This window comes from Musa acuminata, chromosome BXJ1-10 (assembly GCF_036884655.1).
Source record: "Musa acuminata AAA Group cultivar baxijiao chromosome BXJ1-10, Cavendish_Baxijiao_AAA, whole genome shotgun sequence".
Classification (NCBI taxonomy): Eukaryota; Viridiplantae; Streptophyta; class Magnoliopsida; order Zingiberales; family Musaceae; genus Musa; species Musa acuminata.
This window is the reverse complement of record NC_088336.1, coordinates 18,524,566-18,552,488: the sequence shown is the minus strand read 5'-3', so window position 1 is coordinate 18,552,488 and position 27,923 is coordinate 18,524,566. Positions and strand designations below refer to the sequence as shown.

General features: G+C 38.9%; 3 protein-coding genes across 4 annotated transcripts; 2 read left to right on the top strand and 1 right to left on the bottom strand.

The window, feature by feature from the left end:
* Positions 1 to 245: 245 nt before the first annotated feature.
* LOC103975133 (aspartokinase 2, chloroplastic) lies at positions 246 to 5,957 on the bottom strand. The gene is made up of 14 exons (XM_065086055.1): positions 5,798 to 5,957; positions 5,225 to 5,690; positions 5,057 to 5,139; positions 4,912 to 4,952; positions 3,633 to 3,787; positions 2,899 to 3,048; positions 2,713 to 2,808; positions 2,425 to 2,541; positions 1,937 to 2,056; positions 1,744 to 1,836; positions 1,536 to 1,652; positions 904 to 1,020; positions 710 to 772; positions 246 to 601 (listed from the first exon to the last, which is right to left on the bottom strand). The coding sequence occupies exons 2-14, from the start codon at positions 5,624 to 5,626 to the stop codon at positions 446 to 448; spliced, it is 1,710 nt and encodes a 569-aa protein (XP_064942127.1). The 5' UTR covers positions 5,627 to 5,690; positions 5,798 to 5,957; the 3' UTR covers positions 246 to 445.
* A 7,226-nt stretch (positions 5,958 to 13,183) lies between these two features.
* Positions 13,184 to 16,300, top strand: LOC135595308 (zinc finger protein CONSTANS-LIKE 13-like). The gene is made up of 4 exons (XM_065086054.1): positions 13,184 to 14,110; positions 15,160 to 15,387; positions 15,685 to 15,971; positions 16,064 to 16,300. The coding sequence occupies exons 1-4, from the start codon at positions 13,325 to 13,327 to the stop codon at positions 16,176 to 16,178; spliced, it is 1,416 nt and encodes a 471-aa protein (XP_064942126.1). The 5' UTR covers positions 13,184 to 13,324; the 3' UTR covers positions 16,179 to 16,300.
* Positions 16,301 to 17,110: 810 nt separating this feature from the next.
* LOC135595307 (uncharacterized) lies at positions 17,111 to 27,411 on the top strand. Of its 2 annotated transcripts, none has more exons than XM_065086053.1 (8): positions 17,111 to 17,261; positions 18,386 to 18,503; positions 19,266 to 19,513; positions 20,378 to 20,497; positions 20,623 to 20,767; positions 21,953 to 22,092; positions 22,218 to 22,253; positions 26,309 to 27,411. In XM_065086053.1, the coding sequence occupies exons 2-8, from the start codon at positions 18,428 to 18,430 to the stop codon at positions 27,119 to 27,121; spliced, it is 1,578 nt and encodes a 525-aa protein (XP_064942125.1). In that variant the 5' UTR covers positions 17,111 to 17,261; positions 18,386 to 18,427; the 3' UTR covers positions 27,122 to 27,411. The 2 variants fall into 2 exon arrangements, with proteins under 2 accessions (XP_064942125.1, XP_064942124.1); XM_065086052.1 differs by having other exon boundaries at positions 17,119 to 17,285.
* Positions 27,412 to 27,923: the final 512 nt, after the last annotated feature.

Sequence of the window (27,923 nt, the reverse complement as noted above, 5' to 3'; positions counted from 1 at the left end):
CTTCTAAATGGAGAAAGATTGCTGACACTAAACTGATGTAGAACCAATTTGATGACAGTCACTATCATATCAATTCACTACATTGGTATAGAAAACGGCATTGTTTACATATTAATAGCCAAATGAGTTCTGGCATGCAAGCAAATCATAAAAAATATTGCTGACAAAAATCTTAGGGGTGGTGGAAATACCATCTAAAATTTTAATGAATGCACACAGGTAGTAAATAAATCTAGAAAAGCATATAATCAGAATCGGGTTTGATTCCAATGAACAAAATTGCAATTTGGCGTACCTAAAGCTGCATCTTGTGGCATGGCTTACAACCAAGAAAAAAGGTCTATTCAACAAAGGCGTGGCGTTGCAATCCACATCTTGTGGGAAAGAATCAAATAGATTAACCTAAGCAAATCAACCAACCCTTTGAAGGGCGAATTGATTGTGATTACATCACAGAGACGTTGGAGGGAATTGTGGTGCCATTACCCGAAAATTCTGCTTCTCCAACTTCTGAAAGGAAACCATTCTCAAAGAACGCTGAATGCAGAGCCTTGACACACTGCTTTGCCTCATCATCATTGACTATCAAGGAAATGTTTACCTGCGGTGGAGGGATGAGCAAACTAGCATCAAATTAAGATGCATAATTGAACCAGACTCGATTACCAACAGCTTCAAAGGAAGTAGGACATAGAGCCACTAGATGTACCTTAGATGCTCCCTGAGATATCATCTGGACATTCACTCCGTTCTTCCGAAGAACATTGAATGCCTGACATCATGCACACATTTGCATAGTACATAGTCAAACATTGACCGCAAGAAATAATGTTGTAAAGAAAACTGGGTGATAGGAGATTAAGGGAGACGATCATCAATTATGATATGGAAACAGAGTCAAACCTTTTCTAGTATCAAGGAAGACCGCTGTACATTCCCAACGAGAGAGATTATTGATCTATGCTGAAGGAGATGAACGACTGCAATTTTCTCAAGCTCTTCGACCACATGATCAAGCTCCTGCATTGATTTGTTCAAGGTGGACAGAGCAATCAGGGTAGTATGTGAGATGAAAAGAAAGGTCCTAGCTGGACGACCATATTGTACATATGTGTGCATCATGATGAAGACAAATTTTCAGCTAGAAAGACAAGAAACAGATAAAAAACGTGGACAGGGATGACTGGATGAAATCAGTAAAATCCCAGTTAGACATAACATTACGTTTGTAAGGAGAAAAATTCAATGCTTCAAATCAGGATAGGAAGTCCTAATCTCACAAAGTATTTATTATGTCAAGGTGCTCACGCATTCTTAGTCTAGCATTATCCATATTTGAGAAAGAAATGGGCACCCATTGAGCACTAAACTAGATATTAGATTGTGAATTATCACATAGCTCTATTACAAATGATAACTATCTAAAACAAACAAGGATAATAAAAATCGGTTAGTTTTATAATTCCGCTAATCATTGACAAGTGAATTTTTCTAATTCTTGTGCATCTAGCATCAACTTTGGCTCATGTACTTGCCTGCTGAATTAATTCTCGACTCCAAAGTTTTGATGGATCCAATGTCAAAGAGATACTGACTTCACTTGTCGCAACACAGTCAACAGATATACCCAAATCTTCAAATATAGCAAAAACCTGCACTTAGAGAGCACAATAGTAACAATTATGAATTACAAACAAACCAAAACACATAGTATGATGTCAAGGAAACAACACAATTTCCTACCTTCGCTAAGAAGCCATACTGACCAAGCATTCGAGTGCTCACTATATCCAACATGGTAATATTTGATTTCAAAACAATGCTGGTTAGCACAGCCTGAGCTACACACAAGAAAATGAAGTCTCTGAGTCAAAAAATCTGAGATCAATGGCCTCATTCTAGGATGGAATCGATCACACGAGATGATCCAACAAACCTTGCTCATATCTCTTTCCTTAGTGATGACAGTACCAGGAGCTTGAGGGTTGTAGGAATTCTTGACCCTCACTGGTATATCACCTTCTCGAGCAGGTCTCATTGATAGTGGATGCAAAACCTGAACTTCAGACAATGGAAATTTTAACATGAATGTGTGAAGAAACAAAGAGCAATGCTTTATACTTTATGAAAATGGCTGTAACATGCAACAATCATAAAGCAAAGATTGACATTTTGGAAAACATTAATAGCACCACGATGGTTGGTGTAGTACACTTAATTTGAGGCTACCACCAATGGAGTTGATTCTACTGATGTTGAAACATCAAGCAAAAAGCAGACAAGAAATTTCACATGTAGACCAAATCCAAGAAGAGACACTAGTTAATAACACTCCTGCTGTCTTGAGTATATGCATGTAATTAGTATCAAACCAAATTTAGAGTCACTGAGAAAAATGTGGAGATGAAGCAGATGCAGGCATACCTGTGCACCAAAATAGGCAAGCTCAGCTGCCTCTTCAAATGTCAAATGTGGTACAGGCCTTGCACTGGGATATATATTAGGGTCGCATGTCAGAACGCCATCAACATCCTTCCAGACCTATTGAAAAATCAAGGGCATATAGTGGATGATATTCAACTAAAAAACAAAGGGCGACAACATATAATAGATTTGATAACAAATCATGGCAACTGTAAAGGTATCATTAGCATATCAGTATGAAGGTTAAGATCAAATAAATCCCTTAATACAAAGACCCTAAAGAATGACCTGGATTTCTCGCAATCCCAAAGCTTTACCAATAGTTGTTGCAGTCAAATCACTTCCACCCCTGCCTAGTGTAGTGACCGCACAGGATTTCCAACCCTGCATGTAGAGGAAAACAAGTGCACCACCAAGACCATTCAAATTTGATGTTTTATACAATTGTATAAAGTTGGCCTAAGGGCTTCACACCTTCCCAAGAAAGCCAGTAACAATAGGGATTGCTGGATTATTAATCCAGTCACCGTGTAACCTCTTAGCAATGGCAGGATAAGTTGCTTCCAAGATATCCGCATTTGTAAAGTCATCTGTTGTTATGAAACCAATATCAAATGCATCATACTGCAAAAGATTTGGCAGCAATATAATCAGTTAATTTCATATGTAGGGACAAGTAAGAACCACAGAAGCAGGTTCCAGAAGAAAACCAGAGAAGCCAATCTGATTTTAGGTATTAATAAAAAAGAAGAGTTATCATATTTCATCAATGTGATGTGCTATCCTGAGAGTGTCTTCCATAAGAAAATTTGTAGAGAGAATAATGCAACACATTTTGAAGATTTAATCATCAATTGAAGCTGAACTTAAAATTCTGATGAATGTGCAAGAACTCCTCACAAAAGAGTCAAATTTAAGTTCTTAGAATATGAATAGAGGTTGCATAATCAATCACATAAGAATGATAAATCTTATCCTATACCCTAAAATATAAGAATTATAAGCAAAAAACAAGTAATCGATGGACATTCTTAAGTGACTAAGTAGTACCTAGACTATCTAGACTTGTTAGCAAACTAGCTTATATCACCAATCCTCAATTTTCAAACGGTAAGAAGTCGGCTTATTCTCCAATAAGTCACAAAATTTAAATACAAGACATCATCCATTTCTGTGAAATAAGCTGATGAAGATGACAGAACAGGTACCTGTCGTGCCTTTACACCAATTTTATTTAGATATGCTGCAAAGACTCTTGTAGACATGCATTCTCCAAATGAAACAAGATAGTCCCTTGTACGAAATGTCAGCTCTTTCATCATTGCAATGCCTTTAAGAAGTTGCTCTAGCTCATCCAACAAACCTGCAAATAGTCATAAACAAGGAACTATCAATCAGCATCGACAAGCATGTAACAAGAATAAAAGTTAACTGGCTGCAAAAGATGTCTCACTGATCAGATAGGCTCAAACAACATGAAAGTTAGTCATTGGTCAATATAATGATCTCAGCTTGTAGCCCCACCAAGCTGAGATGCAGTCCTGATGCAAACCATAGGCAGGAAGAGCTCCATTAGCTTGGCCAATGGCTACCTGCCATGTCATTAGACAGTCTAAACGTGGAAAGGTGAGACACACCCTAGATTGAGAGGAATAGGGAAAGCAAGATGGGGCAAAAAGAGAGGGAATGCAAATGGGACATAGCAAATGCCTCTCTCCTCAGAAGTGTTTGTTTACTGACTTCATAACATCAAAAGTTTCTGGAGGTTGCATTAGCTTCAACAAGAGAGGACTTTTTTTTTTTTAAAGGCTAAGCCAAAGGGAACAACGGGTCAAACACTAACAAACTTACTATGCAGTAGTTTGTACTAGAAAAAGATGAAGATTACTGTGATCCGAAATTTCATGCCTCCTAACTTCCATTGTTGCACAAATAAAACTCGTGTCAATAAATATGGCTGGCAAACAGAAAGAAAGCAACTCAAAACTTGAGTTATTCTTTTTTAAGAGGATGTTGAAGTAAATTGTAAACAGATGTGGAAATTGAATATGCAGACACAGATTACAACACAACCTATCGTATAACAGAAAACCATATATAAGGCATATTTTCTCACAGAGATAACAGTTGCAACGATCTTCAATGCACTGTGACAAGTAATTGAGTTCTAAATTTCATGCCTCAGAATCTAAGAATAAAATAGACTTTCCAAGGTCAAAAGATACATCCAGCCTTCTTTTGCATTAGTATGAATTCATTCCACAATATTTAGATAATCATACTTAATTTAGATGAACAGCAATGATTCATACTCCATTACATAACCTAGCCCCTATCTGCAAAATAGACATATCATGGGATTCTGCTAAACAATGGTGCATATACAGATTTCATATACAGTGAAACACTTTTAATATAACACCATATCAAATTTTAATGAAGACATACCAAAAGGTTGGAATGGGCCAAGGAATAAAATAAACTCACCAGAGACGATAGATTTATCAAGCCCAAGCTCATCGACTGTCCTGAAAAATGTGAACAACCAAATGCCATTTTCATGATACATTACACCAGGAACAAGAAAATACGGCAAAAACATTACAGAAACAAAAGAAAAGCATTCACGTACTTAAGATGCAGATCCTTAATAAAGCTTAACTCATGAAGCTCTGATACATTTGAAACACCACAGCAAACTGCTTTTTCGCCGGCCTAAGAGTAATCGCAAGTTAGACATGCTAATTTATCCAAAATAATGGAACAGATTAACGACGGGAGCGGTCAGAAGATGTAACACCAGCAAAAGATTGTTTGTTGTCTTTCCCATGGCGGAGAGCACAATCACCGGCCGTTCCTCTGGAAAGCTAAGAATAAGGTCAGCAACCTCTTTCATCCTCTCAGCCGACGCCACCGACGACCCACCAAACTTCATCACGATGCTCAGCTGCGGGGCATCTCCGTCCGCACCCTGCCTCTCCGCCTCGTCCTCCTCGAAGAAAGCAGAAACTCCCCTATCGCAGCTCACCCTCAAACTCCTATTCCTCGGGTAACCACGCGCCCTCTTTGTACCTATCGACCTCGGAGACAACTCGACCCAGAGCTTACTTGAAAAGCTCGACGAGAGAGCGAGAGAAGTCGACGGATCCCTTCGAAACCCTACACAGGGAGATATCCCCGCGAATCGGAGAGCTGCTGCCATAATCCAAAGACAAAAACGCGCCTCCCCTCCGACGATCTCGCGAGCGCAACGATCTCGCCGCGATCTAGATGTAAGAACCGAGAGCGAACCAATTCGAAGCAGATGAACTGAGAAATCAGAATGTAAAACCCGCAAAAACGCAAGAAGATGCGACAGGAATCGAAGGCGAACCTCGAGATCGTCGGGAACTACCCGATCGTAGTGAAGCGGAGGCGAATCGCGTCGGGATCTGCAAAGGGAGACGGAGGGAGAGAGAGAGGTGTCAGAGGAGGCGGCGGCCAGATGTAGAGAAGCATGCCACCCTTAGGAAACGAATCACGCATGGAAGCGACGGTAGTGATTAGATCTTCACGGTGATTCCGCACCATGGCGCGGCGAGCTGCAACCTGATCTGCCATCCCATCACGAGCCCGACACAATCCGAGCTTGGAATTTTGTCGGGTCGGGTTATCTCGATTACTTCTGCCGTCCGACGCACATATCGGATCAGAGAGAAAGCAATCCGATAATAAATAAATGGGTTGCGTTTGCGGCATATTTAAACACCTAATAATGATAACAATAAGCGACTGGTCTAATATAAGATAGATTGTGATGCGGGCTGCACCAGTTTAAGCCGTGATCTCGGTACGCTACGGCTTGGTTCAGGGGTCCGGATGCCGAAGATCGCGGGTAGAGCCTCTTGACGTCTTTTGGGTGAGCGCTCGCAGCAACCCGATCCGAATGTGGTCCACCGAGTTGATTAGCTGCAATCCCCTGGCAATGTGGTCGTCGTATACCTGCACAAAGGTCGGGCCGTCTTTTGGGCCCAACCCCTCCAACGGTCTAATTAGTGGACGAGAAGGGGCTTTTTTCTGGAGGGTCCCCTTGACCATTAGGCCCTGGACTCTTTTATAGTTTGGGTCTGATGTTACCTGATGTTCCTGTTTGTCAGAACGGGGTCGTGTCTCTGGCTGGATTTGACATTGCCATTAGGGTGGCGTGTCGGATCACCCTGTCGCAGGGTATGGGTGGCATCGATCGTCGCCCTCTGCATTTGGGTGAACGTGCTGGGTATGGGCGAGGGAGTCGCTGGCTGAGGGGGGTGACGTTGGAGACGTCGAGTCGACATTAATGCCCGTTCACTCGGACAGGGTGCGGCCCACGCACGGAGGGTGTCGTGGCATGTCGCGTCGCCATCACTCTCTGAGGGGAGTCCCTTCTATTGTCCCGCCCTGGGATGGCTGGCGTCATGGTCCATGTCCCCGTTGACTTTTATGGTGATTCCCCTATCAGATTGGGAACTCTGATGCTAATTTGGGTTATGATCGACCTCCAATCGGACCTCAACACAGTAATTTGGGTTCCTTTGAATCATTTAGATAGTAGGATTATATTTAGGGTCGACGGTCAACCGGACCCGACAATGACTTGATTTGAACCCATTCAAATACGGCTCGAGACCAGACTTAGGACTTGTGAGCTGAGTTGACTACCAGTAAATGGCAACCAATTCAAATTGGCTCAGTTTGAACGTACAGAAGTATTATTTTGGTGATTGCATGTGACCGGGAGCCATCAACACAGCGTGGGGAGGATAGGTACGCGAGTGGGTGACCGAGAACGCGGGTGAGGATAAGCACGCGGGTCACGTTGCCGGGGACGTCGAGTGGGGCGCCGTCTCCACCGCGGGAAAAAAAGGAAGACGACGAGTAGGGGCTTGCCGACGGATGGGGCCCACTGACTGTCGTTCCTATCCCGGTAAAAGCGCCGTGACCCCAGCGGTGTCGCCACCAGCCTGCACTTTTTTACCGGCGACCCGCTCGCGTCGCCCCATGCCGAAGGCGACCTTTGGTCCCCGTCTTGCCCGCTTTCGGTCATATTAGATTTTTCCTTTATATATATTTATATATATACAGTAATTAGTAAGTCGATATTGTATATATATACTAATTATCCTCTCTCTCTCTCTTCCTAAGTACCCTAAAAAGTATATGATAAGGCATGTTTTACCCCGCGGACACATCACAGTTGATGTCATACGTCATAACAGAACTCGTACCCCAAGATACTGTTCGACATGCTTGGTCCCGGCAATCCCGGGACGGCAACGTCCCGCACACCAAGCCAGAATCCGTACTAATGTCGTGCTGTGTCCACCACGCCAATCCACGTACGACCGACCTTCTCATGCCAGTATAAAGACCTCTATCCTAGCTTCCAGAAAGGAGGAGGAAAAAATAATACCGCCCACAACTGACTCGCTCGTCGGAGGGGCCAAAGTCAGGAATCACCCGACGAAGGCCTTTTTTGCAAGGAAGTGGTCACCCCCGAGCCACGAGCGCCTCGACCCGAAAATCGCCATCCAGTGAATGAGGGCGAGCTGTCACCTATCCCGGGAGCAAAGAGACGCAGCACGATGCAAACGGCGCTCGGACCAAAAAACGCTAACCAACATCCCGTCACGAAGGCCCGAACTACCTCGACGTCCAGCTCAACCGACAAAGAACTCTCGACATTGATCCGTGGAGTTAGCCGTGCTAACTCACTAGCCATAACACATCTGTTCACCAACAATATATATATATATATATATATATATATATATATATATATATATAGAGAGAGAGAGAGAGAGAGAGAGGGGGTAAGTCGATCTTTTAATATAATTTCACTGGCATGATGTTTTAATAAGTCTTTTAGCTTTGATATTAATTAGAGATCTTTTTAGGATATTCATATTTATTCGAATAATTAATGTAAATTCTTATTATCCGACTTAGCTTGCAAGCTTTAGAATTAATGATAAAGTCGTTAGATATATTTTTTTGTAAAAATTATGTTAAAAATGAGAGATATTTTAAGTACTCTGATTTATTCTTGTATTGAAAATAAGTAAGAAGTTAGTTATGCGAAGTAACCGATCATTATTCAGTTGAACGTCAATAGAGTTCGCATGAATAAGACGACGAAGCATGATGGATGGAGTGGCTGAGGCGATGTTGAGTGGGTGTCAATGCTGAGTACCCGATGAGGTGTTGGATTGGTGGTGATGTGGGCATAATGTTCGATGGAGACAAGGCGTGGGGCATGATGTGGTGCTATATCATCTCCACATCAATTTTTGTCCAATTTTTAATGATGTTACATATAATTAAATGATTATACTACTATTGAACTTGAAACAGTTCAAGTATCTTCAAGGAACGAGTGAGACCAAATAAATAGCTAGTCTGTCAGTGATATTTCTTTCTCCTATTCAACTATTTGTTAAGATAAAGTAATAGGTTAATTATAGATTATCCTTATAATCAGATTTTTTTTATTTAGATTTTTAGACTTAAAAAATTTATATTAAAAAATTTTTATAATTATAAAAGTAAAACATATAGTCTCATTTACTAAAACCTCATCGGTTTTATCGATGGAATATACAGCTCGTGCATGAATGATATGAAAACGATGGACAAAAAAAAATTTTCAATGATAGTGGTGGACGATGGTGCTGTGGATGGTTGTTGTGGTGGTGGTCTATGACAACGATGCGGTAGTTAGCCTTATCAATATTGATCCGAATATCGACGACAAAGAGGAAGATGAGGTATAGCAATAAGACATCTACATCATTGTTAGAGGTGAGGCATTTGCGTTAGCACCGTATTGCTTCGTCTCATCTTCCCCCTCCAACAACGCTTTGCATCTATATTGATGTCAGAGGGGAAAGAGGAGACGGGAGAGAAAGAGCAATGTGGCGTCATTCATGCAAGTGAGTCATATGCTATATTTTCCATCGATAAGGTCGACAATATTAATACAAATGAAGTTAAATGTTTTACTTTTATAACTACAGAGATTTTAATAGAAAATTTTTAAATCTAAAAACCAAAATGCTAAAGAGATCTAAGTAGGGTAATCATAAAATAATTTACAATAGCTATTTTAATTTGGTCGAGATCAACATGAAAATAAAATCAAAATTTAAAATAAATTTAAATCACCTAAATAATTTATTACTACTAATATCAATTCAAGGTGAGTAAAACCTAAAATCTTATACATATCCAGGTAAGTAATTCAACTCAAAATCATTGAAGATGAAGTTAACTTGGAAGGACCACTAGCAAGAACAAGATATCATTTAGTGGGATGTCAATTAGCACCACAACATCAAAAGATGCCCAAAGAAAAAGGAAGAAAGAAAAGAAGAATATTCACATAGAGTGGTCCATATTTTGAATGGCCGGCTGCACTTGGAAGATAGCATCTCAATCGAGGGACCATGGAAGAACACATCACAATCCAAGGCCAAGGTTTGTTCCTGGATTCCTGGAATTGTACTGCCAAAAAAGATTTACTCGTATCAAAATTGTTGACTGGAGGAGAAGAATAGGATAACAATAACAATAATTCAAACTTACTATAGAACTAAAAAAGTTTATACTAAGTGCAAATCCAATTTTCTAAGAAAATATGTATTTTCATTTAATGAAAGAAAAAAGAATGCTACTTATTTCCTATGTAAAATATGATTATTCTTGTTAACAACTTAAAGTCGTGGATTCGGAGTCGAATGTCTCGATCCTATCCATAAGGCACATGATCAATTTGGAAGGTCCTCCTGAGGTGAGATGAGAGAGGGTTTGGATGGGGCCGGCGAGGGCAGCTTCGAGATGGCCTCTGAACTTTTATAGTTGTCCCGAGGTAGGGCTTACGTGAGTTCGATCTCTCTAGTATTCTACACCATAGGTCAGTGTGTTGGGTTGGATTGGGTGTGGGAGGGAGGGGGGGGGTTTCGACATGACTCCTCCGACATTTGTTTAGTAGGGACTATAGCTCTTTTTTGGGTCTAGAGTCCAGTCCTTATTTGAGCACCAGGGACTAATCTTTATACTTGTGAAGCCAATGGGATGGGACTACGGATGATAGGGATTGCCCGTACATCCTTCTGTGGCACATTCATATGGACAACTACTCATTACGATCCCTGTCGACACGGGTTAGCTCATGCAGTCTCTTGCAGCGTGGATCAACTCGTACAGTCTTCTATGGTACAATGCCGAGCCATATGGACCCCTACAACACTGTGCTAGCGATGGACAGTCGAAGGGGTACTTCTTGCTAGCCCCGATAAGGAACCAAAGTTTTGAAAGTTACTTCACAATGTGATACTTTTCAAGTGGTAAGTTTATAGTTGCATGATTTCCTAAAAATAAGTTTTTAATAATAGCAAGCCATCGACCGAACTATATTGGGATTGTTATTCAAATATTTTGTCCTTGAGTTATAGTTGAGGATATGTTTTGTGATCGTTTTTACTCACACCAGTACATGCTATCAAAATGTTTACTAGTGTAACTTTGATTTGGGTCTTTGTGTATAGATTTGTATTTGTTGACCTTTTAATTAACATTTTAATATAATCATACCATAAGGATAAACCTATTATTTTACTTATTGATTTATGAACTTATAATGAGTTTAATGTGCTTTTGTTGATTAGTAAATCAAGAGAAACTTTTAAGTTTTTGAATTGTTTTAGGCATGTCAGCTAGATTAATTTTATGCCTTGATTTAGTGGATGGAAACTAATGAGGGTGATAGGAGTTAAAAGTAATTAGAGATAAGGGTAGAAAGTTATAATTATTTGATAGATCATAAAACTAAGTGCATCATCCTATAGGTCAGGGTACTATCCTTTGTAATTAATTATCTTTAGCATCTCGATTCATATACTTTCAAAAATTATATTGAGATTCTTGTACTTACGAAAATGAAACATTTAACCTCGTTATTCCAACAAAACCTTTTTTTAATCATTTAAAATTACTTTGTTAACCATATATAGGGATTCCACTTTCGTATATATAAGGATCCAAATGTAACTTTTAAAAATGTATGGACTGAAATATTAAAGATAGATAATTAAGAGGGTAATCTATAATTAGCCATAAAAGCCATCATTAGAGCTTTAATGCAAGAAATTATTTATATCCTACTTTATCAAGTATCCAACTAATTACAAATTTTTCCCTATAGCTAGCTAACTTTAACATTCTAGTCTCTACACTTTAAAAATATCCCTATAGTTATGAAAATGAAATATCTAAGTCCATTTCTCGTAACAATATTGTGTACTAATGAAAACACAAAAATAAAGTGCAAAAAGATATGTTTAGTGGTGGTGGATGATAACGCTACTAGGGGTCGTGGGTGGGTATTATGGAAGAGGAGAGCGGCGACGAGAGGTGAGGATTGCTCTGCATTTGAGTCGATATCGATGCAAATATAGAGTGACGCCACTTGGTATATGCATCAACAACCCTTTCGTCGCTTAACAATTGTGTCAACGCCGACATAGATGTATAGTGGCCTTCGCCTCTTGTTGTTACTTTCCTCATCCACAATAGTCATCTACGGTCTCTTAGCAACGTCGTCGTCCGTCACCATCAATTGAAACACTTAAATTATCATTTTATTTTTTGTTTTTATATTTTTATTAATAAAATTGATATTATTATGGTAATGAAATATAGATATTTTATTTTCATAACTATAAGAATATTAATGTAATTTTTTTAAAGTATAGAGATCGAAATATTAAAATAACTAACTATATGGATAATATATGAATTATATTATTACAACCAGCTCAATCCATTCGACAACACTAATTGATCATAATGTTCCAATTACTTGTAAATTGATTATATCTTTTTGTTTTTCATCATTTGCCAAGACACATGCATACATCCCTTAAGTTCAATAATTTTTATATTTATCTCTCTAAATTTAAGTTTAATGTATCCATCCTATATATATATATATATATATATATATATATATATATATATATATATATATATATATATATATATATATATATATATATATATATATATATATATATATATATATATATATGTCGTAAAAGCCTCTAACTCAGAGCTCCAATAGAAAACGTAAGATCTCCATTTTCCAATGCAATAGAAATTTACTGCCTTGTGGTTTCATGACATTAATTCTAACACGGAGTTCTTTTTCTAAGAAGAAATATCTTCTTTTTCTTTTTCTGTGTTCTCGCCGCCTCAGCTCAATCCACTGTGCGTTCAGCTAAAGAAGAATTCACAAAGCTAAATCTAAAAAGCATAGTCGAAGAGATACGTGATGTTATCCGCAAGATCTCCATGAAACTTTTGTCGTTTATATAAGCCCGTACAAGTCGCAGACTAGCCATGCATGACCTAAGTATCAATCTCTCTCTCTCTCTCTCTCCGGTTTCACTGGTAGTTTACGGCGAAGGAAAAATGGCGCCACGCCCACCTTCTTCCTTTTACTGCCGATTGAGACACCGGTCGACGTCCACCCACATCGCGGTCTCCGGGAAGCGAGAACCTGACGACTAAATCCATGCCCGCTTTGGTTGCCTGGAAAGGTCGCGCGGGACCCATGCATTTGGACCAGTAAGGGGGCCGGTAGAAATTAGGTACTCACGCGGGCCCCATGCCACCTGACTCCCTTGGGCGCTCCGCCTCTTCCATCCTCGTGGTCGCCACTCTGGTCTGTTAAAGGCTTTCGTCTATAAGTGATGGGCTTCCGCCTCCTAGCCGCTCCGCCATCCCGAACTCGAGGACTACGGCTTTGGGTTCAGGGTTGTTTTCGTTGTTGTTGTTGGTAGTGGACAACGGTTCGTGCGGCAAAGGTTCCAGTTCTGATACGGGGATGGCGGAGGGGAACGGCGTGGGGCGGCGGTCGGGGTGCGAGTACTGCGGGGGGGCGGCGGCGACCCTCTTCTGCCGCGCGGACGCAGCTCGGCTCTGCGTCGCCTGCGACCGCCACGTGCACGCGGCGAACGCGCTGTCCGGGAAGCACGTGCGGTCCCCGATCTGCGACGACTGCGGGTCCCAGCCCGCCGCCGCCCGCTGCGTCGTCGACGGCCGCGCCCTCTGCGCCGACTGCGACTGGGACTCCCACGGTGGCGGCGGCCACCATGACCACCCGAGGGTTCCCATCGAGGGCTTCTCCGGTTGCCCCACTGCCCTCGAGCTCGCCGCTTCTTGGGGCTTCGATCTCTCTTCAAAGGAGGCGAGCCCTCCTCCCACTTCTCTAAACCCGACGGCGGACCAGTTGCTGTCGAATTGGTCGTCCCTGGACCCAATCTTGTCCGTCGATCCGTTGTTCCAGGACATCTACGTGCCCTGCGCCCCCAAGATGCCTGGCGTGGTCAAGCGGCAGAAGAACCACCAAAACCTGAAGCCCCTGTTCCACCAGCTGGTGGAGCTCGCCAAGACGGAGGTGGTTGCCTCGGCGGCATGCGATCTCAGCCCGAGCACGCCGCATCGGACTGCCAGAGGCCACGAGGAGCTCCAGGAATCACAGCCGATGCCGTACACCGCCCTGCTCATGTCGGCACCGACCGAGCTTCAGGGAAGCGATCGGCTTGTTGAGGAGGAGGTGGAGGAGGAGGATATCCTGTGGGACTGCAGACTTCCGCATCATCCCGCGCAGGTTTAGTACTCTGTGCATCTCTGTTCACTTTGCAGTATCTTCCATGTCCTCGTGATATATTTAAGATCCTTTTAGCTGAAATTAGAACAATTGATCTCCAAAAGTCAAAGAAAACGTCCTATAAAAAAGACAACTTTTCTAATTTCTGAGATAACATTATGGAAATGGTGATAGGCTGATTCCAGGAAAGTTGCTGACCACTTTGATCTTAAATAGAGTTGTAGGCAAGCTATATATCAAGTCTCAAAGGTCAACCCCTTGAATTTGTGTCAAAATTTCTTGATCTAAATTAAACAACAACACTGTTCAAGGTCGTGGCTCAGATCGGAGTAATTGGAGCCCCGAAAGATCTGGTAATATTGTTGGAGTTAGGAGCCACATCCATGCCTAACATTAATCTTGCACCCAATTCTTTTTGCTTAAGGAAATATACATTTTGAAGAGTTTTATGGTTTGTCTTTTTGTTCTTTCCATTTCTTTTTATCTGTTCTTTGCCCGATGATATCCTCCTTTTCGGTTCCCTGTGATGTTCCACTTTGTTAAGGAAAAAATATTTCAGACTCCTTACCATATACGTAAAGTATCATTGTGTTTGTTTGATGAGGTATTTTGTTGTATTGTATTGCTTAAAGTCTCCCTGAAAGAACCTGATTGGCATCCAGATACAATGTGGGTATGTGAGATCTATTTTACTGTAGAAGGCAGAGGTGGTTCGAAAAGTTATCTAGTAGGGGCAATATAAGAGGGACAGGTTAGTGGAGAAAACCCGTATTATTTGTTTTTTGTCGGATGGTGCCTCTTATAATTGTTCTTTATTGGATGATGTCCCTAAAACTGGCACAGTTCAAGTCAAATTGGTCGAATTTTCTATATTCGACCATGGGAATGTGGTTATCTTGCTACTCAAATTAGTCATCTGATGGGCTAGTAAACTTATTTCTTTCTTTCTGCTTTCTTTACTAGTTTATCCTTATCAATGCTTACAACACATAATGTCGGTTGCGGTTTTCATGGCTACTCTCTTATAAACTCTGTTTGCTGATGTCCAGATATGGGATTTTAACCTTGGAAGATTGAGAGACCAGAAGGATTCTTTTGATCATGAAATTGCATATGGTACAAACAATGAGGCATTTATGATCAAGAACTTCAATGACCTTCACAAGGAAAATTCATTGGAGACCACAAAAGTATTGGAGGATATAGGTGATGCAAGATGTCCTTCCTCGAATGATGATATATTGTCGACAAATGTTCGCCACAGGCAGTCACAAACTGTGAGCCATCTCGCTGTTTATTTCTTGATACAATATCTTACACAAGGTAATACAATATAATAGTGCCACTGCCTGGTCAGGTACTTCTGAGTTTATTTCCATCATTATCAGGTTAGCAATTGTGACAAATGATTCAAGAGTTCACAGAATCTATCGAGTAATATCTAACATCTTAAAGATAAAGCTTCTCCTTTTCTTATTTCCCTTGAATGCTAGGAGTGAGATAAGGTATGATATAGTGTTTTAATTGATTGTATGTCATATAGTTCTTACACTTGGTTTTTCTTTTTACTGCAGCTGAGGACCATAAGCACCGCCACCAAAAGGAAGCACGGTTCAAGCTGTTCACCAGTTGAAGGACCAACAGCCTCTGGAAACAACACATTGACCAGGATTAGACCATTTGTTGCTTTATCACATGAGCATGAATCTGTTGGTGCCAAACAAATTTCATTCAGAGAACAAGGAGAACCGCTAGTCGGAAATGAAACGGTCCAAGAAACAAAGAGATTTGACAGCGAGATGCTAGCCAAAAACAGAGGCAACGCCATGTTGCGCTATAGGGAGAAAAGAAAAACACGCAGGCATGGATCTATTCTTCTGCATTTTACTTATATGAGACTGTAATCGTCGTCCAAGAGTTCTCTTGATGTTCTTAGTTATGAATTCTATGCAGGTACGATAAGCACATTCGTTACGAGTCTAGGAAGGTGAGGGCTGACACGAGGAAGCGTGTAAAAGGTCGCTTCGTCAAGTCCACCGAGGCATTAGATGTTGTAAACAATGGCTGAATGGGCATGTACTAATAAACTAGGTGTAAATACCTTCTTGGTCATGTTCTAAGAGGAATTTTAGAAATGAGTGATGATATGCTGTGTCATCTGCTAATCAAATCTATGTTTCTTTTGATGGAGCTCCCATCCCCATTGATTCTTAATTCTCTGATGGATTGTTTAAAGATTGAGTCCATCTGATTGGTTTGAAATCTGAGTTCAATTAACCCAAGAGTGTTCTGCCATGATCCTGTGTTCTTAGTCCATGTTAACTTTAATCTGCCCACCATGGGATGCATCATGAATGGTTCTACTTTGACATGCTAGTCTTCTGTGCTTTTCCACACAACAAAAATGATATATATATATATATATATATATATATATATATATATATATATATATATATATATATATATATATACTGAAAATTCATGGATAATTATAAGTATTTTTTTTATTAAAAAAAATTAAAACACATATCTTAAAATTTTGTGTGATCATATTTGATTAACTCAACTTAAAATTTTAATTTACTTTTTCTCCCTCTGAGTTGACAAAAAGGAGTTATTTGCAATGAAAAGGTATATTTGATTATTTTACATAAATAAATAAATAATTAATACTATGCATAAATAAATAATTAAAAATCGGAAACCCTTAAAATCTTTGCACTCTCCTATTAGAAGAAAAAAATAATTAAGACGAAATTACATACATATACTTCTTAAATTAATAATTTTTTTTATTTTTCCATCTAATTTTGAGTTTAGCATATCTTGATTTCATTTGGTCGATATAATGATAAATGCATTAAGAATATTATATATATAATATAAATAATTGCAAATATCCATAATTAATAGTGATTAACCTGAATTTGACACTACAAAGATGTGGTAGGGGCAATCATTATACTAAAGAATATATACATATGCAAAAACCCCAATAATAATAACAAACAAAACCCGAACCCTCTCGCCACACCTTTGCCTGAGAAGGGCAAAACCCTAACCCCCACCTCCGGTGCCGAATCGACCATGAATGCGGCAATTCATGGTTCTTGATCGGCTCCTCCATAGCCGGAACTAGAGTTTGCAGGTCTGCTTGCCGATGGACTCTCTGGTTCGGGGGTTTTGCTTCCCTTTTACTTTTTGACGAAATTGTTTGGTCTCTTGCCTGCCCTTTTCTTCAGTTTCTTGTTGTCTTTTCGATTCGTTCATCAAGGGGAACGGGTTTTGTTGGCCGCGGATGGTGTTTCTTCTGAGAATCACCAAATTTGGCATCTTCAGTGGTCTTGGGCTGAGGGTTACTCTCAAACCATGTTGGCTTGCGATTGTTGTAGGATGCGAAGAAGTTGTGCTGATAGATGGCAGTGAAGTAGATGGTGTGTATTAATTGGGAAAAAAGATGGTTATGGATGATGGGAAAAAGGAAGTTGGGTTCTTGGATGGCTTTGCAGATGGCCATCCATTACCACTTGATGATGAGAATTGCAATCATTTAGGGTTTTTGGCTACTGATAACCGTATTTATTTATTTTCGTTGTGCATACTGCACCATTTGGTTACATTTTGTTGTAATACTGCTTATAGCAACTTGAGAAATTTCAGACGATCATTCTTTCCTTGGAAGTCAAGATTTTTTCCCCAAACGTTAGTCAAATATCCACCTGGGTTTTTCTGTTACTGCTTTTCAATCTGAAGGTCTATGTTAGCCTACATGGAGCTCTTGAAGCTAATCTTGCGGTAGAATCTGGGAGGAGTTTTCTGAGTGAGATCCTAGATGACATGGATCCTTCCATCTGAATTCTCAATGAAACACCCTGATTTATGTCTAGTAAAGTTATCCTTTTTATGCTTTCTCCTACAAATATGTGTTCCGTACTAGAAAATAAAGTCAATTCTATGAATCTAATCACTATAGTGCCTAGTTAAATTTTAGGTGTAATTAGTTATTGCCGTATGGTAAAATTGTTGTCACTTTGAACAATGTTACTGAGACATTTGAGTTTAGCCTTGACACTTCTTAGACACTTCAAAACTGGTTTATGTTGGGTTTATTCTCTCTGATAAGGTTGTTCCCGGAAGAACATTGATGCATGGCCAGGATTTGCAATTATATGTTTATGATAAATACATAATCTTTTTTTTTAATTCACAGTACACCTCTTGTTTCTTCTTTACATCATCATGTTACCCTGATCTTTTCAACTCATTTTGTAGGTTTTCTGGCATATCAAGTTTCTGAACTTGAGATCAATAACAATGAACGGATCATTTAATATGCAGATTTTGGTGGATAAGCTTGCCAAACTTAACAATTCACAGCACAGCATAGAAAGTATCCTTCAGTTGTTTTTTTAAGTTAATTTGTCTAATACAAGAATTAGTAGTTTGCACTTAATGATAATATTCATATCTATAATGCCTGGAAGTGTTTATTGTTTATATACAGTGATGGTTGCCATTGTGCTGTTGTGCATCTATTAGTCCTGCAAGTTTCTCACGGGGCCTTAATAATATAGCCAATGGAAGTTAAACTGAAAGATGCTGATTACTAAACTAGTTATGCTAGAACTTCCAAAACTCCATGGTTTCTTCACGTGCTTGTACTACATTAAGTATGAAGTAGGAAATATATGGACTGCATGGACTATGGGGTTAATTAGTGTACTATTGGAATTTTAGAAGTACTATATATATAATCAAACATGAAGCATTTAGGATAAAGGATAAATTTTATTTCTTGGGAGTTCTTTTTCTGGACCAATCTCAAATGGATTAATGGGTTACAAGTATTTTGGTCATGCAATGTTTTCAATGGAATTAATTGGATATTCTGTCTTTTTGAAATGCTGTTCAGTGTTCACTTCTATCTGTTGCATGTATCTCCCAGAATTACGTATCTTCTCCTCTGCAATGTACTTCTCAAGCCATTTTTATTTTTATTTTTTTGAGACCCAAGTCTAGCCTTAAGATCCTTTACTTTTTTGGCGAGAAGTCTTTGATCATCATTAAAGACTTCAGACTTCAAAGTTCAGACTATGTTTGTTTTTAGCATTCATGTACTAATCTTGATAGAACATACTTGACTCGGAACAAGCTTTATCATATTGGTGCATCTTCCATAGGAACAAGGCAAAACAAGTTGTGGAAACATGGGACCAGCAATTCCATTGCTCTCCAAGGGATAAGAGAGTATCTTTTCTGTATCTTGCTAATGATATTCTGCAGAACAGCCGGCGGACAGGTTCAGAGTTCATTAATGAATTCTTGAAAGTTCTTCCTGATGCTCTAACTGATGTACTTGATAATGGAGGCGATTTTGGAAGGAAAGCTGCACTAAGATTGGTAAACTAAAATGAATAGATTTTATTGTTCTTGATATATTTTCTGTCTTATACTATCATCTAAAAGCATGATGCCGTGATATCATATGATACAATTTTTTATGTTCTTTTTAGTGCCTGGATTGCAAGTGAATGCCTGTATGCTTATATTTAATAATTGAATATGCATGGTCTTCTATGATTTTACTTTACATGTTTGAAGATGCACTACCAGTTTAAACTGCATATTATTAGAATGTTAGACTTTTTGTAGCTATAATTTGGATATTCTAGGCAGTTACTTACTATGAACATTTACATGCATGCCAATTCTTTGCTTGTTCTTGCATGCCCATGTAGAAGGTACATTTTATTTACAGAGGGCTTGAAGTACATATGTTCTTTAATTCTTTCTTGTCCTAGCATGATTGTTAAATTTCTACTGGTGTGGGACTTAAACATTGTCAATGTTATTTAAATGAAATTATTGACAACACAAGAAATTATGATGTCATAGTTATTTGGGGTTGACTACATGAATCTTTTCCCATATTGATCTCTATTTTGGTCTATATCACTAGTCAAACTAAGAGGTCATCGACTCTTGTTGTTTCTAATAAGTTTCTTACGTCTCCCTATATTTTTCCTTCTAGCATCAATCCCAGTAGACTGGCCTTGTGTAACCAAAAAAATCTTCTTTAGCCATGATCGTGTCATTTTAAGCAATGATCTCATTGTATCTTCTATCAGTTACACTTATTTGTTCATAGATATAAACATTTCTTATTCTATTGCTGTTTTCTAAAGACTGCACATATCCATCTCAGCATTATTTCATCTCATCAGTTCACTTTTTATGCTCTGTATTAATGAATAATCCATACAGGTTGACATATGGGAAGAACGTAAGGTTTTTGGTTCTCGTGGACAATTTCTTAAGGAAGAGATATTGGGAAGAAAGCTTGACAATGGAAATAAATATGGAAACTCCAGTAACTGCAAATTGGTAAGAAACTTTTATTGTAACTAAAACTGTATACACATACCTTGCTGGTTACAAATTTGTTTATGACATCATGTAAGATGTTGACCTTTCATGTTTTAAAACATTTTTCATGTTGGATATTACAGAAGCAATGTAGTGGTGAACTTCTTCAGAAGATCATCTTAAGCTATGATCATGTTCATGATGAAGAAGCTCTATTTAGAAAATGTGAAGGTTCTATCAGCATTGTTGACAAACTCGAAAAGGAATTCTGTAGTGATGATAAATTAGGTACATGTTACGTTCTTTCTTATCTACTTCAAAATGTTTAAGTTACATTATGTGTGCACTTTTTATATCATTATGCTTGTATCAGTTGCAGCAGAGTAAATAAATCTGTATGTGATTGAAGGATCAAAGTATTATGACAGTTTGATAAAGAACAAGCTGATTTATTTATTACTCTTTTTTCCTTCTTTTTTGTTCTCATTTTTTATTTCTTTAATGGAGTAGGATTCCTTTTTTTCCTCTGTTAAGATCATCTTAAAATAATCAATTGTGATGAATTTTTGACAATTTCACCAGCAATCAACTGCTTGCTTTATCTGTCACCAACAATAATTCTTGTCTTGTTGTTCTGAAGGCCATGTCAAGAAGGTGCTTTCTTTACCAAAAATCAAGTCTTTTGTCATATTGAGCTTCCTATTATGTGTGGTTCACTGTATCTGAAAATTTATTTCTCATGAATGACGGATCAATTTCTTTTAAGCACCATTGTCCTTCTTTTTTTTTACATTTTACAAAAGAATGATAGATATTGTGGAGCATAAACACTTAAAATACATATCGTTTATGTGTTTAACATGGAGGATATCTGTTCAATATTTAATCTAACTTGTGATATATGCCAGAGCATGATGACATATACAGGACATATATATCGTTATAATTAACTTTTTGACATATGGTATTTACTGTGCATGACATCTACCAAGACTGATGGATGTGTCACATACGAGGGATGCATATGTAAATTGGAGTTTTTACAGAACTTGAAGTTAGTCCCCATAATGTTCCATTAACGGTTTTTTTAAATAGTTAGGTGACTGGGGTCTTGCTTCTTCTGATCATAGATTATCTAAATTAGACAAGTTTAATTTAAATATATAATATATAGTAAAATTATATTTTTTATTATGCTTGCATTGTTTTGTGCTATGTATTTAGTATTTGCTATATCAGCATCTCAAGTTGTCTCTATCTTGTGCCCATGTCCATGCCACATCAATAGATTGTTTGCAGTCTTCTGCCTCCTGTTGCTTCCATATATTTGGTTTTGTTGTCATTGTACTGTGCTGCTGAATAATGTCAAATATTGTTCCAGGGCATGCCTAATATCTATAGATAATTTTTGTATTCAACTTCAATTTTTTGCTTCCTACATGGAGCTTTTGAGCAATTCTGGATAATGGATAGGGAGTAAAAATGAATCTGAAGTTACACGGGAGTTGCAGAAGCAGCACGGCATACTAGGAGAGTGCATAGAGCAATTAAAAGCAGCTGAGTTATCCAGAGCAACATTGGTTACGTATTTAAGAGAGGCACTTCATGAACAGGTGAGGTGGATCACTGGCATATGTCATTGTACTTCTGACCTATAACAGCTTTCAATTTATTGAAGTTTCTCCATTTAGATACGAATTTCTAATTCAATTTCATTCTGTTTTCGACTGGTTATCAGGAAACTAAAATTGAACAAGTTCGCCATGAACTTCAGGTACTCTTCCTGCACTTTGTCAGTATTGTTTCATGTAAGAATGACATACCATTAATGCTCTGTTAATGTACTGTTCCTTAATCAATTGAAAAGCATTAATTCGGTGAATGTAGCTTAGTCCAGGTTTTTGAGATGATGAATCAGTTGCTTGTGAACACATGATAGCTAGAAAAATGACAGATAAATTTAGCCTTACACATACATATTTAGTCAAATGGTGCTTGCTGGTCTTAATTGGTAAACGTGATTTTTAAGTTTAATCCATATGACTGCCATATCTGATAGTTCTTTAAATTTTGATAAATCAAGCTAGATACAGTGGAAGCTTTATGCAATACTTGTTTGTCTCCTTGAATGCAAATCCTGTGTTTTCCTTAACATGTTTTTTATGCAATATCTTTGGTCCAGACTTCTGTAGATGAGTTGCCATTTTTTAAGATCCATGATTAGCGGAGTTATATATGAAGGATTGAAAAATCGGAGAGGTTCATTTCAGACCATGAAATTAGTTGTATTAACAAGCAGAGTTGATGCAGGTTATATCCTGTTTCTCGTTGGTAAGAGCCGTAAGATGGAAGCCATATGGAAAATCTTAGTCTTAGACAGATTAATACATAACTATGGAAAAATGAGTTTCTTGTAAGATTAATATAATTGCTGTTGGTGAATAAAGGGGTGAGTCCACCCTAAATGTTGGTTATCAGTTGAACTGGTATGGTAGCAGTATGTTGGATGGTGAATCAACATGTACCGTTCAGCATTACCGAAAGAAATAAATACTGAGCTTCACCAAATGCACTGGTAAATACCTGGTTGTGCGAGCCATTCGTGCTCATATTTAAAACCATGATTACAAATGACTAAAAGTTAATTTTTAATTTAAAAATATAAATATGACGATTGTGATGTCTTCTTTATGTTATCTTCTTTTTCCTCCAGATCAATAGTTTTTTTTAACTTGATGTCCTCAACTTGAGCACTCTGTGTTCATTAGGCTCAACTACATTTGGAAATCATGGCAATGGTAGTCTGTTAAATCTTTCGCTAATTGTAAAAGCCATGTAGAATAAGTGGAATTCTGTGCTGGAGATCAACTCTAAACACCTTTTCTACTGATTCCATATAGAAGCATGTTCTTGTTGAAAAGATAAGTTTTCTGCAACTTTTATATTATTATTATTATTATTTTGTTTCCTTAGATTCTCAATGAATCAGGTAGGGGCTGCTAGTGCTAGTCCATAGACCAATTCATAAAGCCTCATTAATTGGGCTACTATTCTAAGTAACCGAGCATCTCCACATACGTTATCCAGTTTTGTCATCATCAGCTGCCTAGGTATCTAGGAAGTCCATGTAGTTCATTGTGCTACCCCACTCTCTGGGCACTTGGTGCCTTTACTGTCAAAGCCAAGCACCTGCCAAGTACCTTTATAGGTCTGGCACTGATCTATAGGCCCTTAAGCTTGTTTCTGCTTGTTGTAAATTAACATTGATAAAGGATAAAAAGGGTTTTACTAAAAAAGAAAAACATGACAATAATTATAATATTGTGCAAGGTATTAAATCTCATTGTGATACCAGCGATTTAAAAAGGCGCTCGGGTGCTCGCCTAGGCGAGGCCCGAGCGCCTCGCTAATCTCCCAGGCGACGCGCTTTAAACAGGCGCCGCCTGGGCGCTCGCCCGAGCCCAGGCGCTGGGCGCTTCGGGCGAGCGCCTGGGTTAACCAAGGCGACCGAACCAGGATTTTAGGTTTGGTTCGGTCTATGATGGTTAGTTGGTTCAATCGAACCAACTAAAACTGATATAAGTGACAAACGAACCCTAACCCTCGTCGCTGCCGATCCCGATCCCGCTGCTCGTCGTTGTCGCCGCTCGCAAACGCTGTCCCTGTCGTCGCTCTCGCCGCTCGCCGCTCCCGCTGCCGCTGCTTGCCGCTGTCGCTGCCGCTCGCTGCTGTCGCCGCTGCCGCTCGCCACTTCCTTTTTTCTCGGTCAGGCTCAGCATCCCTTTACACTTCCTTTTAACAGTATATGTATACTGTATACTATTAAATGTTAATATTATTAAGTTTATTTGAAATGATTAATTTTTAATATTGTTAATAGATTAATAATATATTATTTTAATTTTAATATTATTAATTTTTATTAATTATATTATATATATTTTTATATTTTTATATTATTTTATTAATTATATTATATATTTTTATATTTTAGCATCTCGCTTCGCTCGGGCGAGCGCCTAGCGCCTCGGGCGTTTTTGGACCTTGGCGCCTTTTGGCGTCTAGCGCTTTTTAAATCACTGTGTGATACTGGTTTTGACGACTAGTCAGACTAGTATGATGTTTTAGCATACCAAATAATACACTGAGTTGTACTTCTCAGTATCATCATGAAAAAAGAAAACTAAATATAAACCAGTACTGACCTGTGTGATCTTGTGCTGGTCCTTTGGTTAGACCAGTGTATACTAATCGATGTGTAACAGTCCATCTGGTCTCTGAATTTGGAATCTTGTTTTTGTGTAGTGCAATGTGCTAAAGTAGTTCTTTAATTTGCATGATGATAAGTAACAAAAAGGAATATGTGGATTTATTAAATATACTTTTGTGCTTGATTTATAGCCATTCTGCATGTCACTGTATCTTATTCTTGTAGTATAGTTAGCCTTTTTTTGGTAAGGGACTTCCCCATGCACCTAGGCCTTCCACTTTACCCTTTCAAAGGGTGACTGTGATCGTAGGCATTTAGACAACTTTGGTTGCATCAGACCTAGAAGGAAAATCATCCGTTCTCCCTTCCAACAAGTTATATGTGAAAGTTACACCAGTAGTCTCTTTGCTTTTCATATGAAAATTGTCAGGCTTTCACAGAAGATTTATTGCACCAAAATGCATAAATAGGCTGATTAAGAAATTATTAGTGACATAACACTAATTCTTCATTTTCAATGGTTTTTAGAATGATTGAAAACTTATCCTCTATTAAGATTCCTAAAAAATATCTCTAAAATAAAGGAATGCAAGCTGTTTATCCACTTTGCATTTATCGGGATATGAAGTTCAAATATTAAGTGACATGTGAATCAATTTTATTGGAAGCCTTGCATCATGAATTTAGCTGTAGTGATTTGCATCATTGTCCTTCTTAGGTCTCACTGTGAAATGCAAGCTAACTAAAAGTTCTGAAGCAACACGAGGCAGGATCCCTCCTGATTGCTAAGTAAAATGTCCCATGAGTCAAATATCCATTAATGTTTGAGTGGAAAAAATCTGGTGTGACCCTGAGAGTGCATTAATATCTTCTATAACCCCTCCAGAAGTGTCAATATCTTATATATCCCTATTGACTCTGTCCTGATTATGCCCCTAAGAGTTGGCCATCTGAATTGGTATTTTACTTATGGGGATTTAGATTATCTAATCATAGTTGCCTATTTTTAATTTGGGTTTAGGCAAATGGGTATTAAATAGTTCTTAAGTACACAAAAGGGAGGTCTCTAAGATTTGCACGAGCATATATATATATCCTATTTTCCATTTTGGAGGTATATATAGGATATTAGGGTACTTTGCAAAGGTACAATAGAGATGTAATCGTAATCTGCACTTGAAAGAGGTGGAATATGTACTACATGAGCAAGCTTAGATATAGTTGTCAGTCTGTTACATAATTGCCTTCTTTAAGAATCATTACTGTTGAAGAATAGGTATTCATTCTAGTTCTCATTATCTATACTTGATGTATCTGTTATGTTTTTTGCACTACATAATTAGCTAATTCTCATTACCTCTCTTCATTTTCTTTTGGGAAAATAATTGTTGTCATTCATCTTTCACATGTTAGTAAATGTATTTTAGTAAGCCAAGTTTGATTCTGCATCATAGGTGAGAAATAAAAAAGTAACTTAAAAGGACAACTTAAGTTCATATGCTGACCTAAATGTTCATGAAAAGCTTTTCCTGTGATTATGTTTTATCATCGAACTCTTACCTACCTAGTAGGTCATCCAAATTAATTCTTGATGTCATAACTAATCATCTGTATTCCAGGCTGCCAAATCACAATACGAGCTAGCAAGTAGCTTATCTGCACAGCTCCATGATGCTCAACCCCCAGCCGAGCAGAGGCAAATGGAGTCATCGTTGGCGTTCTCTGATACCTCTTCTGGTTTTATCCCTGAAGCTACCACTAGCTCTGCAGATACAGCACAAATAACTCCGCCCATGGGCACCCAGGAAGAACCTCTCATAACTGACAGTAATTCTTCTCATACTGAAGCGGAGCAGCGGAAAATAGCAGCTGCTGCAATGGCGGCAAAACTCACATCATCCGCCTCCTCTGCCCAAATGCTAAGCTTTGTTCTTTCCTCTCTGGCCTCAGAGAGCATGATTGGTCAGCGTGATAGAGATGATTACGCACCTGATAGTAAGAGGCTTAAGACACCAAACAGTGCGCCTTCTCATGTGCCGTCGCCACCGGATTCTCTCCTTCAGCTGCCGATGCCATCTTTTCCACATCCTGAATCACTACAGCCAGCATCTGCAGTGACTCATTCAAGCCTGAGCTTGGAGCCGTCGCCCCTGCTGCCACAGCCATCAACTTCATTGCCACCTACACAACCACCACCACCACCAACTGCCATTGCCACCACCCAATTCATGCAGGCTGCTGCTGGACCTATGTCTCGCGTCCCATACAATTATGGCTCAGCTTCACCACCTCTCCCAAGCTATCCAATGTTCGGCATGCATTCAAATCCAAGTCCTCGGACTGCATACTACAGCTTTCAGGGACTGGAGGCGGGCAATCGTCTTGTACAGCCACCGTTTCCGATGGTGCCGCCTCCATTGGCACGACAATAACAGATTTGTTGGTGAAAGCATGTACTTGATTAACACATGCATAGAGAGAGAGAGAGAGAGAGAGATTAGATTACCATGTCATATACACACCTGAAATGCTTCTATACGGTTGGTTGTAAACATGTACATTTGGCCATGATGTTGCATACAGCACAATAGTCGTAGAACGGCTGTTCTATGACTAATCGTAGAAATTGCATACAGCACAATGATGTTGTAAAAGTTTGCTTAGTTCAACACTGATTTTAGAAATTGAATGATCAAAAAAGTAGAACGGCTGTTCGTAGAAATCTCGTCGATTGCTGCAGTTCTGGTTTAAGTCGTGTGTCTGGCATTTTTTCTACTCAAATTGGTTGACCTCGAGTTGAGGGTCAACCACACCAGAGTGTGAGTGTGTGTGTGGTGTGGCTGGTAACACGGTTGAATTCATTCTGGATCAAAAGTTCCTCTCAATCAACCATCGATTTACTTTTACCAATTTTTTAAAATTAATTTTATTTTTCATTATATAAATGGCATACATGATGCTATTCAACTCGAGATGGAGCACCATTCAAATATATCCTTTGTTTTTCCCTTTCAACGATGGTCGACATGCACGAATAAAACCTTTGGTCATATTTTTGTGTAATTATAGCCGGTTCACAAGGAGGCAACAGACAGCATAAGGCCTTCATGAAGCGACTGACGGTCACATCAGGCCAAACCCCCTCAGACAAAATTGGATAATCCATCTCGATCAAAACGTTCAGACAAATCTTACTTGGAAAATACGTGGTCGGATCAGTTTCAACACATTCTA